At 36.3% G+C, this 13,629-nt stretch overlaps 1 protein-coding gene across 3 annotated transcripts in view; it reads right to left on the bottom strand.

The window, feature by feature from the left end:
* LOC123718014 (double-stranded RNA-specific editase Adar) overlaps positions 1-13,629 on the bottom strand; it is a 35,356-nt gene that overhangs the window by 19,517 nt on the left and 2,210 nt on the right. For all 3 annotated transcript variants that reach the window (XM_045674357.1, XM_045674358.1, XM_045674359.1), the window contains 13 exons: positions 13,363-13,430; positions 12,212-12,355; positions 10,755-10,914; positions 9,700-9,795; positions 8,633-8,776; positions 7,386-7,460; positions 6,261-6,399; positions 4,867-4,978; positions 4,001-4,087; positions 3,728-3,794; positions 3,079-3,247; positions 2,343-2,442; positions 1,641-1,792 (listed from right to left, as the gene is read on the bottom strand). In XM_045674357.1, coding sequence (XP_045530313.1) covers positions 1,641-1,792; positions 2,343-2,442; positions 3,079-3,247; positions 3,728-3,794; positions 4,001-4,087; positions 4,867-4,978; positions 6,261-6,399; positions 7,386-7,460; positions 8,633-8,776; positions 9,700-9,795; positions 10,755-10,914; positions 12,212-12,355; positions 13,363-13,430 — 1,513 coding nt within the window. The remainder of the gene's footprint in view (positions 1-1,640; positions 1,793-2,342; positions 2,443-3,078; positions 3,248-3,727; positions 3,795-4,000; positions 4,088-4,866; positions 4,979-6,260; positions 6,400-7,385; positions 7,461-8,632; positions 8,777-9,699; positions 9,796-10,754; positions 10,915-12,211; positions 12,356-13,362; positions 13,431-13,629) is intronic.

The following is a 13,629-nucleotide window of genomic DNA, read 5'->3' as shown; positions in this document are numbered from 1 at the left end:
TAGTGGTGGTACGCGGCAAATCCGCCTATAAACGCTCAGTTGTGAAGCGACAGACGTCGAGGTGATACGGATGGAATTCCGTATTCTGCCTCGACGTTCGATGATGAAACTCAACTGCAGGTATTAATCAAAACACCTCTGAACTGAACTGGTATAGACTCTCAACATCGCCAAGGGATCACGCGGCTCGGACAGGGATTGGAAGTTGATGATTCGAATCGCTCTTCGTTGTATACTTATATGACTTTTCCTATTTTTCTAAATTATTACTGGATTGGAATTGTTTCAGACACTAGTTCCATTTTAGTTGTCCTTTATGTAAGAAAGTTCTGAACGTTTAGTAGCCTCATTACTCATGGGCATAGAAATTTGCACAATTATGCACCACGCTTAAGGAATGCACGTTTCTCATTTCAGGTAATAAAGCTCGGAGACTCGCCAAAACGAACCCATTCGTAGGCAGTTTACGTGGACCTGAACTCAACTTAAAAAGCTTTTTCAGTCCCTCTGCCCCCAAGAGAATACGTAGATCAATTTTTCCTATGTTAAAGCTTTTAGGAATCTTTAAAAGTCAAATAAGAGAAATCAATACATCAATCAAAACACCACAAGATTTATATAATATTATGTTTAGGGAGATTAATCCAGGCCAACAAAGAAAATTTAGCTTCGAAGTTGGTAGGAATAATTTTTTGATGAATTTGTTTGGAAGGCGAGATTTCTTAACTATTAACAGTGAATAGGAATCTGATGTGTCAAAAAAATATCCTTCTAAATTCCATAATATTGTCTATTTTAATATTGTACACAAGAAGTGTTTTCCTCTTAATAGAGACTGTAAGTAGAGTTATTGGACGCTAATGTTAAAAATCCGTCTAATGGATCCCTATGTTTTAAGTAGTGGTCACTCTATATCTATCTATCTTTTCCGTTCGGGCCGTTCAAGTATTTATCCCCCCCCCCCTGTCAGCCAAAGTAAGCAAAGCTCCCAAAAATAATAGTACATAAACGTATTCATCTTTTGTAAGATTCCTCGAAAATGCATTCGTTTTCAAGCATAGTCAATATGTGTTTAAAAGTAACGTAGAACCCCCCCCCCCCCCCCCCCCCTATAGTGCTTACGTTATTCTTGAACGGCTGCTAAAGAGAATCTCCGAATTTAGAGACTAAAATTATTAACGATTTCAGGGCCCGAGGAACGTATTACTTAATGACACATCGGCAACCGCCATTTTCTATAGAATAATTAATGTAGTATAATAAAAATAATTGACTAAAAAACTCATTTTATTTACTGATAAAATTCATGTCATCCTAAGCTGCTGAGCTGTCTTTTAATGACTTGACGAACATAGCCGTCACGTGTCAAATGACAGTTGTCATTTGTAAAAGGCGACGTCATATGAAAAGTTATTTGTCGCTTGTAAAAGTCAACGTCATTTGTCACGTCACAGCAGTCATTTCTAAGTCATCTGTCAGCTGTCAAATATGCGAAGCCTCATTCAATTAGACGCAATGCGTAAGCTAATGGTAAAAATGACTATATAACGAATTTAATATTGCCCAATTGAAACATCTTTCTCTATATATTATAATATGTAAGGCTTATTTACTTGATAAGTTAAAGAAAATCACCTTACCTATACATATGCTCCGTATGCAGCAAGGACCCAAGCACCAACGAATTGAGGTAAATAGGCTTGATGAGTTGCGATAAAAGCGCCCCCTGTAGGCCGGTGACACACCAGCGCGCCACTTTATCCGAGCACGACATTGTTAGCAGACGCTCGCCCTATAAAAATAACATTTGATAAAAATTCCTTTTTAACAAAAAAATATTACCAAACTGCACTCACTAAAAAGCAAGCCAGCCTACGGAACAGTCACAACTTACGGACATTCAATTATGAGTGCGTTGCCGGCCTTTATATTTATTGTTATTCTAATATAATAATCATACAGTGGCAACCCTCAGGTCTTGGCCTCAGATTGCAAAGATCAGCCTTCTGTCTAACACAAGACCGGTGGACCAGTTTTCACATCTAGAGCCTCACTTGGTCTGTTGTGAGTAAAGGCTAGCTAAGCCAGCCTACCTGCCTCGCTCCTTCCAGAAGCACAGAAGTCTCCAGGCACTTCGCAGGCTTCATGGAGAGACTAACCTGCACGCAATTTCAGTGGGTGACGCTGAAACAGCCTCTGTAAATGGGGCTGTCTGTCGCGCCTAGTCTGTCTGACGCATTTGAGAAATGTTGGTCCTTCGGTCCGGAGACATTATTGCGAGTGGTACATGCTTACAGATTTTAATGGTGCACAGCAATGGACCGAACCTCATAAACATATACCTGTAAAACTCCATCCCAAGTTTGTATGAACGCAGACTTCTTCACTGGTATTGTCCCTTCACCAGACTCTATCTTGCTACGAAGCTGCCCTCGAGAGAATCTTAAAACACGATAGAAAACGATATCATAAAATACTCCGAATGATTCATTACGTGGAGCTGATTTTAAAATTATAAAAAAAAACAGTGGTTTTAAGTTATTAGAGTAGGCCTTATTCTCGGGCATAGATGACTATTAACTGTGGGGAAATAATGATGTACTGTTCTTCCAACCTAAAGACAGGATTCTCGACCATTTTACCGACTGGCTCGAAGGCCTCACTAAAGGCCTAACGCTAGGCGTGACTAATTATTATTATTTATATAGGTAACACAATGTACATTATGAACGTCATAAAAGAAATATATATTATATGCTTCTAATTTTACATTTACTGCCAGTTCTCAAATCAAGGGCGTAAAACGGAAGAGAAGAACTGGCAATAAACTCTCCGCCACTCTTTTTCTCAAAGTTTTCGTTTTACACAACGCTTGTAAGGAGCTGAAACCATTACACCATGTTCCACATGATATCATAAGTAATTAATAATAATAAAATTAAAAACAAAGACTTGTGGTCTATTAGTAGTAGGCATGGTGAACTAGGAGCACGCACTTACATTAGCTCAATAACTTCTATTATTCTATCACGAAACAGATATAGAAATCTGAAGGAATAAAAAGAGATAGAAACAGACCTGTTTGGATGTTTATCCCGTTCCGTCTGGGTCTCATGAGGGCTGAATATCCTTCCATCACCACACGGCGCTGTACTTATATATAAATGGAGTTGTCTATTCTCTTTTAATCTGTATCCACCTTCCGGCAAAGGTTCTAGATCAGATTCCTCTATTGGCATACGGGGATCTAAAACAATATTTCTACAAAAAGTATATGTTCCGTGAGTGCTATTTGTTCTGGTTATGGTGGGTTAAGTCCAGCTACGCTTTATAAAAGACCTGGCTATATACCTACGAGTCGGGTACATCATATGGATATTATGGAGGGACTTGGTCTAAGGGTTCCAAGCAAGGATTTGAGAAGGAAAATGCTCTTAGATGTACGACACGCATTCTCCAACTTGGTAAGCGACGCCGTTCACGCGTTGATGTAAGTTTACTATAGTAGTGGACCTAAATTGGTACCCTGGTTGAGTACACAAGAGCTACTTGATAGATTATCAGTCATAAGATAATTTTTTATGTATTATTAATAATAGAATTATCGGTGTGTGTATTATATCGTATTAGTAATTGGAAATATTTGAAAAAAAATGTTATTATTCACTTAATACTTGTAACATTTTAAGGAGTAACCCTGCTGAAAACAATTAAAAAAACTACTTACTTTTAGAACTTGCGTACATCAACAATTGATTGTACAGATATCGCTGTAGACAACGCCGCGCGGCCACCTAAAGAGGAAATAATAAAATTTTATAAAAACTTAATTTTGAGGGTACTTTCAAAAATAATAATTATATATTAGTATATATATAGTAGTATAATAGTTTATTTAAAAAATTAAAAGCCACAATAATAAAATAACAAATTACATAGAATATTTCAAATTATATTTAATAGAATACAGGTATTAACAACTTAAAGTCCTATTACTGACCTCCGCGTGACAGTCGTTGACAGCTCTTCCACTGACCGACATATATTCGCCCGAAACACATTTAGTCCCGGTAGATACTGCTATAATCTAGAAATATAGAATTTGACCATTGACATTGTCCATAAAAAATGTACAGCGCCATTCAGACCATAAAATATTTAAAAAAAGCAATATTTTTTTATGTGGCCAGTATTATTGCGCATTGGTAAAAACTTTAAAAATGTTCTTTAAAATTTTGAAACCAGCTTCCGGAAGCGACAATTGTCATTGTACATTCTAAAAAAGAACGCTATAATTTAAGTCATAAAATATTTTTTAAAGCATTTTTTTAATGAGGCCAGTATCATGTCGCATTTGGAAGTAAAACCTTTTTTTATAAAGAACCATTTTGTAACCCCAGTTGAAGGCGACACATATTCTATTCTAAGTAGAAAACACTTCAAAATATATGTAAAAAAAAATGTTTAATATAAAATCGAAGTCAATATTCACCATTCATTCACCTAGCATCCATCATAGCCTTAGATACCAAAAATACTTTAGCCTACCAAAACAGTAACTTACCTTAAACAATATAATTTATTATAGCTAATAATAATAAACAATATTACATATACAATCAAAGAATGATTGTTTGCATTTGGCTCTAAAACACTGACTTATAAAATTACCATATCATGAAGTGATAATAATAATTTCTTAATTTATCCCATATAACATTAGTAACAAACAATAAGATTATAGTTGGGAAGGTATTGGGTGACTGGTTTCCAAACTAGGTAAGAACCAGTGATATGGATAACCAGGCTTCCATTCCACGACAAAAGCATTGCCCCATATGTTAGTGAAAACTGAATTTTCCTTACCTTCGACTTCTCGATACCTTCTCCTATAGTCATGACAATTCCAGCCAAGACTTTTCGCTTGGAATGCGCCGGATCATTCCGCATGAGTTCGGTGAATTTCTCATTTATCAATCTGAAATTCAAACAACATTTTGATAAGCGGATATCAATGGGAAATTCAGAACTTGATATAAATTACTGGATCCAACAGACTGTACTGTACTGACTGACTGCACACGACTTGAATAGAATTAAAAATGTTTGCGTGTACTAGTGTACACACGTAAGTGAAACTTCTTTATGACCTTATTTTTCGAAAAATTATCTGCTATGTACATAAATTGGTTAAATAAAGTTAAATTAGACAAAGTTTAACAAAAGGCTTTTATTATAATAGACATTAATACAAATAATACATTTATTTCATTTTACCTTATTACTACTAAGATTATTGCAGAATTTCATTAATTGTAATAGAATTATTACTATCATTGTTATCGTTATTGTATATTTTTGTTATGAACTCTTCGAATCAACTGTGGCAGGGGCAAGAAAATGTGATGGTAATTTTTTTCCAACGCCGATAAAGAGGTTTCACTTCAATAATCTTATTGTAAATCTAAATATACAACAAATTTTAACAAAATCAGTCCAGTTACAGTTTATATAAGATAATAAACAACAGAAAATATTTCCAAAATCGGTATTAGCCTTAAAGCTGGTTACAAAATTTGAAAGTTCATTGTGTATGTTTTTATTTTGTCTCGTGACCAAAAAGTGTTAACCAATGCGCAATATTACTGGCCACTTAAAAAAATATTACTTTTAAAAAATAATGTATGGCCTAACTATGGCGTTCTTTTTTTGATTACGTGTTAAATGTCAATTGTCCCTTCAGAAAACTGGTTACAAAATTTGAAAGTTCATTGTTAACGTATGTTTTTATTTTGTCTCAAGACCAAAAAGTTTTTACCAGAGCGGAATATTTCTGCCCACTTAAAAAAAAATATATTGCTTTTTAAAAATATTTTATGGTCGAAATGACGTTGATCATTTTTCGATGGACATTCTATTGTCAAATGATATATTATTAATTATAAATGACATTATACGTCAGTCAGTGGCAGAGCTGTCAACGATTATCACGTTAAAGTTAATAATAGTACTTTTCAAGCTCTAGTCTTTGAAGTTGTGCTATTGTAGCTGTGCAGTACTCGTTCGTAATGTGAAGGAAGAAGGAAACCAGACAATGCTGATCTTCTACTTGCCTATTGAGAAAATGATAAAGAAACAACCGCCTTAGGGTTGTGAAAGAAGAAAACCAGCATGTCTCAGACCCAATAAAGGCTCACCTACTTGCCTTTTAACAATGATACATCTGTGGACGAGACCTGGATTTATTAATGATTACTTACTTAGAAACATGATCGGCAATATATTGAGGAAGAGTATTGCAATATGTGGTCGGCGTTGATATTTGCTCTGTTGGTGTTCCCAGGAGGCTGGCCAACGCTGACCTCGAAGCGGCCAGCTTAGATTGCTTTTTACTAGAACCTGTGTTGACGTATAAGTTTTTAATAATAATACATAGCTTCAATCCGTTTAGTGTTTTCTTAAGATGTCTTTTTTTTTTTAAATGTCACTGTTAAAGGCCGGCAACGCAGTTGCATGCCTTTCAGTAATGTGAGTGCCCATGGGCGGTATCACTAATGTGCATTGAGGCTTTTAAACGCTAGCTCCTTGTTCAATAAAAAAAGGGCAGCAACGCTCTTATAATGCCCTCAGGCCATGTGAGTGCCCATGGGCGGTATCACTTAAACATCAAGATAGCCTCCTGCCCGCTAGCCCACTGTTTTAATTTAAAAAAGGCCAGCTACGCTCTATCAATGCCCTCTTGCCATGTGAGTGCCCATGGGCGGTATCACTTAAACATCAAGATAGCCTCCTGCCCGCTAGCCCACTGTTTTAATTTAAAAAAGGCCAGCTACGCTCTATCAATGCCCTCTTGCCATGTGAGTGCCCATGGGCGGTATCACTAATATGCATTGAGGCTTTTAAACGCTAGCTCCTTGTTCAATAAAAAAAAGGGCAGCAACGCTCTTATAATGCCCTCTGGCCATGTGAGTGCCCATGGGCGGTATCACTTAAACATCAAGATAGCCTCCTGCCCGCTAGCCCCCTATTTTAATTTAAAAAAGGCCAGCTACGCTCTATCAATGCCCTCTTGCCATGTGAGTGCCCATGGGCGGTATCACTTAAACATCAAGATAGCCTCCTGCCCGCTAGCCCCCTGTTCTATTTAAAAAAGGCCACCGACGCTCTATCAATGCCCTCCGGCAATGTGAGTGCCCATGGGCGGTATCACTTAACACCAGATGTACCCCCCTGCCCACATGTTTGTTACAGTAAAGAAACTCTACGTTATTGATGCACCGTTCTTTATCACGTGACTGAAATAAAAACATTCAGATAAATTATGTTCCTCCGCACGCGCACGCGCACATGACAGTTATACGCGAACAAATATTTCCAATACATACCATAACCTTCAAAGACCTGCTCTTTGATCTTGCACACTGTCTTGAAACGCATGCTGTGACTTATTTGTGCTGGAACTGGAATAAAAAACTTTAATACACCTCATTTCTATTAGATTCAGAACTCACGAGGTGACGGGTAGCTTTGCACTCCTATGCATCTTTGCATTGTATTGGTAAGCCTACATACGCTTAATGAGCACACTCACACACACCCTCACACAACAGAGCCGAAAGGGATAAAAATATTCTTGTCCTCAAATATACATGTTTCATGATCATGTCAATCCGGCAAGTAGGTGATCAGCCTCCTGCGCCTGACACACGCCGACTTTTTAGTTCTGAGGCAAGCAATCCTGTTGTGTTGTGTGTGCGATGTTTTCCTTGACAGTTCGAGTGAATTTTAAAAGCGTACATAGAAAGTCCATTGGTGTACATCAGGGAACGAACCAACGACCGCAATGTGAGCCGCACGTTGAAGCCAAATTATTTAATAATTTTTACAGATTTTTTGCTTTTGTAAATGTTTGAACCTTTTCCTATATATGTTTTTCATCTTTAGATATATATCTTAATACATATAAAACTCCTGTCACGATCTTTGTCCGCGATGGACTCCAAAACTACTTAACCGATTTTAAATTAAATTGGCACACCGTGTGCAGTGTGGTCCAACTTAAGAGATAGGATAGCTTAGATCTTTAATTATAGTCGCAATTATATTTTATTGCAAATTATTTGTCTATAATTAATTGACAGTCTGTTATCTGTTAACTCCAAAAGATACTTTTCGACTGGATTCAGTAAGTAATCAATAGATGGCACTGCTATGGTAAACCGACAAACGTGTCATATGAGCTACAATTCAATATCATGATTACCACGTGTTATTGAGGCTAAAGTATAAACTTTTTTAATTTTTGGTGTTAGCCAACCACGTGTTACTTAGACTGAAGTGTAAATCAAACTCAAAATATAGTGACAATAATACAGTGAAATTATTCTTTCGTGTCACGGTATTAAGGCAAACTAAAAACATTAAGGAGAAACGAAGTTCGCGGGGGCAGCTAGTTATTATACTATATATAATTTATGTTAGTTAGATTTCGAAACAAATAAAGACCACTTTATAAAACCTGCTGCTTAGGTACCTGGAGCATACCTAAAAGGGAACTCAAATCTTCTGGTGTTGCGGGTGTCCATGGGCGCTTCGTCTATCTCATAATTCTGATAACTTTTAAAGCACTCACCAGTCTCCGAATCAAGTGGTGAGCCGTCACCTAGAGTTGTACTAAATACAACTCCCGGAAAGGTCTCATACACAATATTCACAGGACTTTTGTGTGATGGAAGACTGTATACTGGCGTGAACAATGGGGCTGGTTCATTTACATCTGCGAATTTATTTATTTACAATACAAACATGAAACTTTGGAACAGGATTGCAATGGAATAAATTTTTTTAGGTCCTACAACCTTTTAAATCGAGCCGGGCTGTTCAAGTATTACGTATGCAGATTTACTTTTATTAATTATTATTTATCAAACCTTAACTCAAAATATCTTTATTCATATATATAAACACGTGTACACTTATATGTATATTTATATTTACTACCAGTTCGCAAATCAAGAACGTAGAACTAGAAGAACTGGCAAGAAACTCTCCGCCACTCTTTTTGATCGCCAAGTTTTGAGTCATACAAATTGTTTGATACAAAGGATTAGGTTCATTTAAATATTCGTCAAATTTAAAAAAAGCTTTATTAATAATTTGAATTTCTTTCGTGATAATTCTCTAAATGGAATCCTTCAAACAAGCGACAACTAAATTTATGGCTCCACCACACTTCATTGTCTTTGAATATTTCGTTTAAGGGTGCGCCTAGATAATGAAAATGAAAAGCAAGCTAACACTGAGACAACTGTGGAGTATTATCAGAAAAAAACTATTTACGTAACTCAGCCATGTCGTATATAGATTATAACACAAATTACCAGCAAATATATATTTTTAATGTGACTAAAGAATGCTTAAAAAATATTAAAATAAACTCTGGTATCTTTTATTAATAATGGCTTTATGTTCCATTATATTAAATATTTATTATAATGATCAATGTATCGTATATAATGTATAGAACTTATAATCTATAAATTAGTATGAATTTGTACTTTGTTATATTTTTTGTATAAATAGGTAAAACTGTGCTTTATGTTTATGTTTGAATGTGTATTCAGTTTTTGGCTTTTGTGTATAATGTAATTGTTTAATGAGTAGCAGTAGGAATACTTCAATAAAATAAAATAGACTTACCACGGGTTTCTCGAACCGGCAATGGTGCCGATGTCTCCTGCAAAACGTTTGTCTCCTCAACCTGACTGGGTTTTAGTGGAAGTTGGAATTTTGGCACTAAAATTAGAGAAACAAAGGTTATAAAACCAAATTACAAAGTTATCTGTATTAATCAATTATTTATAAACGCAACACACGTAAGATACGTCCACCACAGATACACGCAACGCACACAAATACAAAATACCATCCGTATCACCTCGACGTCCGCCGTTCCACAACTGAGCGTTGTTAAGGCAGTTTTTGCCGCGCACCACAACGATGTGGAACCAGCTGCCCACTGAAGTATTTCCGAACCAATTCGACTTAGGGTCCTTCAAGAAAAGAGCGTACCAATTCTTGAAAGGCCGGCAACGCACTTGCGAGCCTTCTGGCAATGTGAGTGTCCATGGGCGGCGGTCTCGCTTCACATCAGGTGAGCCTCTTGCCCGTTTGCCTGCTATTACATTTAAAAAAAACCTCGGCCTCTGTCTAATATGGCAATCCTTTCCGAGATTAAGGTATACCTTCCTAATAAAAAGTGTTAGTAGGAGACCCAACACGTTTTAGCTGATTCAATACATTTACTAAAACACCTGTCTAATGGCCAGCTCTGGAGGCCACAGGTCCACCAGCTGATTAGCGATTATCAGTACGGCTTTCGTCGTGGTCGTTCAGGTGGTGACTTTCTTATATACCTTATACATAGATGGGCAGAGGCAATTGACTCCAAGGGGGAAGTATTAGCGGTTAGTTTGGACATAGCGAAAGCCTTCGATCGGGTGTGGCATAAAGCGCTACGCTCTAAGCTTCCAGACAACGGCGTTCCCGAGTAATTATGCGACTGGATCTCCAGTTTTCTGGCCTATCGGAGAATCAAGGTCATCATCGATGGTGCATGTTCCGACCTTAAAACCATAAACGCTGGGGTACCACAAGGCTGTGTCCCATCACCAACCCCGTTCATCTGTATCATCGTAGCAACATTCATTGCTTCATTGAAAGAAAAAAACGTATAAAATGCCTCAAAAACTCACCAGATGCATGAACTACTTGATCATTGCTAAAATCAATATCATTATTTTTCGGCATTATCTGTCCGGCATTCGCCAGCAGTGTATTGAGGCAGACCTTTGCCGCATTGGCTCTTGCGTCGCGCTTGCTCGTGCCGTGGCCTTTAAATGTCATATCAGCCGCCTAGAATATAAAACATCTCTTAACAATATCTAATGCTTGCCCGTGTAATGTAAACTTACTCAAAACAGAGCCCTTTAAATGCCATAACCCCCTCAAATAATAAATCTTTGAAGGAAAATCTAAAATCTCTCATGTGCCTCTACAATGTAAACATGATTAAATACAAAATCTCTCTAGAAATCTCTAAATATCTTTGCCCTAACAGACACATTGTAAAAGTTTACAATACACTGTTAGCCTTCTTCGAACAGAGCCCACTAAATGTTATAGCCGTCTTGAATACAAAGTCTTTGAAGGAAAATCTAAAATCTCTCATGTGCCTCTACAATATAAACATGATTAAATACAAAATCTCTCTAGAAATCTCTAAATATCTTTGCCCTAACAGACACATTGTAAAAGTTTACAATACACTGTTAGCCTTCTTCGAACAGAGCCTTAAAAATGTCATAGCCGTCTCAAACACAAAATCTTTGAAGGAAAATCTAAAATCTCTCAGGTATGTAAACATACAGGTATACAAACCCTATAAGGTAAACATTATTAAATACAAACCTCTCTAAAAATGTCTATGCAGTACAGATATAGTTGTTAAAGTATATTATTTAATTAATGTTATCTGTGTAAAATAGAAATATCTTTAAATTTCTTAAAGTAATACCAGAACCATATTGTATTGCAAACGCTATTAGTTCAGTGACATAAAATATATTATCAGGAATCTGAAATCTCTCTAAATAACAAGAAGCAGAGAGAAAACCTACTCTGTACTAAGTTTATAAGTTATTACTTGACATTAATAAGATTTAATTGATTTTGTTCTGTATTATCTAAATTATTATCAATAAGCCCGGCCTTTGAACATTTTGTTATTATTATTTAATTTTAGTTGGAAGTTTATGTGCATTGTCTCATTTTTTAAGTTAGAATTAGTTATTATTATTGTTTTTAAATATTTTTTTTATAAATAGTTTTCATTAGGTTCAGTATATATACATATATAGGTGACAGGACAAGAAAGTATGGGTCCACTGAAAGTGAGTGCTGGTGACAGCGACTAAAAATTGATTTATGATCAAAGTGATTGGGTTTGTGTTTCTTTTATATATAAGTTAGTGTACTTTAATGAAATAAACGTGTTTTTTTTTTCTTTACTTAATTCTTGTGTCTTATTGCTATAAAAATATGACATTTTAAGACCTCTAAAATATTTGAAGTCTTTAAATGTTACTTTTGCAGAGACAATCAAATGTGAAAATGACAAAATCTTTAGTCTATGCTTGTTAACAATACTTACAGTAACTGCCACAGTAAAGCTAGGACAGTGCGGCGGGCCTCTATAGTCGAGCACAGTGTATGTTACTTTGATTCCCAGCTCATTGAGTGCTGATACAGGTGACTTCGCACCAGATGACACAGATTCAGCTGCTCTTGTTAACACCTGCAATTCATTATTTATTAATTAAACATTCATACGGATTTGAAAATAACTGTTGCCTTCTGGGACGCATGTCGATTTTGGTCTTCTACTGGAATCCCAACATATTTCTTTGATGCATAGCCGTGTGGCATAACTTTTGGGTTCAAGGTTGACAAGGCTGTGTCAACTATTAGTTGAGAAGACTATTTTTGACAACACCCTTTTAATTTAGGATTCAATTAGTATTTTACTACACGATTAACGATCAATATATTTAGAACTAAAAGTGATAGCTCCAAACGCTCACAGTGCGCAATATGTCGTGCTAATAATCGGAATGGCAGAGTGGGCAGAAATCACCCACCAGAAACCTGAGACGAAGAAACACGAGAGAAAGCCGGGAAGATATGTAGCACAGAAGATGATTTTTTTTATACAGAACTAGACAGACGTTTAGCCATAGTTTAACCTCATGTTAAGTGAGATGTGGCCAATTTGAGAGCCTGTCCAGGCGATGCATTTGACCGCCGCTTAAATAAAAAACTGGCTCGGGAAGATAGGAGGGGCAAAGAGTGCCACTCCTTTGCTGTTTTTACAAGAAACCTGGCGATGTCAACAACGAAGGGGTAAAACTCCAGCGTGCTTTTAGATGAGCGATGTTTGAAAAGGGATGACGGGATCAGATTGTGTAATGCCATGGAGCATGATAGACGATTAGAAGAATTTGGAGGTGATCTTCCCTCCTTTGAAGGATTTTTGCATTTGCATAAACTACATTAGAACAAATAAATAATGAGGACAACGGCTAATTAACTTTAATATTTTTTAATTTCTTGATTTTTTTAAATGTAATAAGAGGCAAACTGGTGTTATGTGATGGACAGTCACATTGCCAGGAGGCTCGCAAGTGCGTTGCCTTTTAAGAACTGGTACGCTCTTTTCTTGAAGCACCCTATCGGAAATACTTCAGTTCTACACCTTAAGATTCAAGGGCTAATACCTAAACGTACGGTATGAAAGTTTCTTACTTGGTAGTTAATAGTAAAGCCAACTTGAATCCTCTTAGCTGGAGGTCCTTCACTACTGTCTCCATATCCTGAAAGCAATAACAATTTACAGGAAATAATATTCCAATGTCAGGTTTACGGTTTATTTCTGTTACAACTTAAAACATACACAGCATACATATATATATATATAGTTTTTGTCACAAAATACTAAAAGAAGTATACAAAGAAACAACTATAAATAAATTGAAGTCTTAACAATTTAAAAACCTTAAAGTAATTCAAACT

This window comes from Pieris brassicae, chromosome 14, assembly GCF_905147105.1.
Source record: "Pieris brassicae chromosome 14, ilPieBrab1.1, whole genome shotgun sequence".
NCBI lineage: Eukaryota > Metazoa > Arthropoda > Insecta > Lepidoptera > Pieridae > Pieris > Pieris brassicae.
This window is presented reverse-complemented; position numbering and strand designations above follow the sequence as displayed.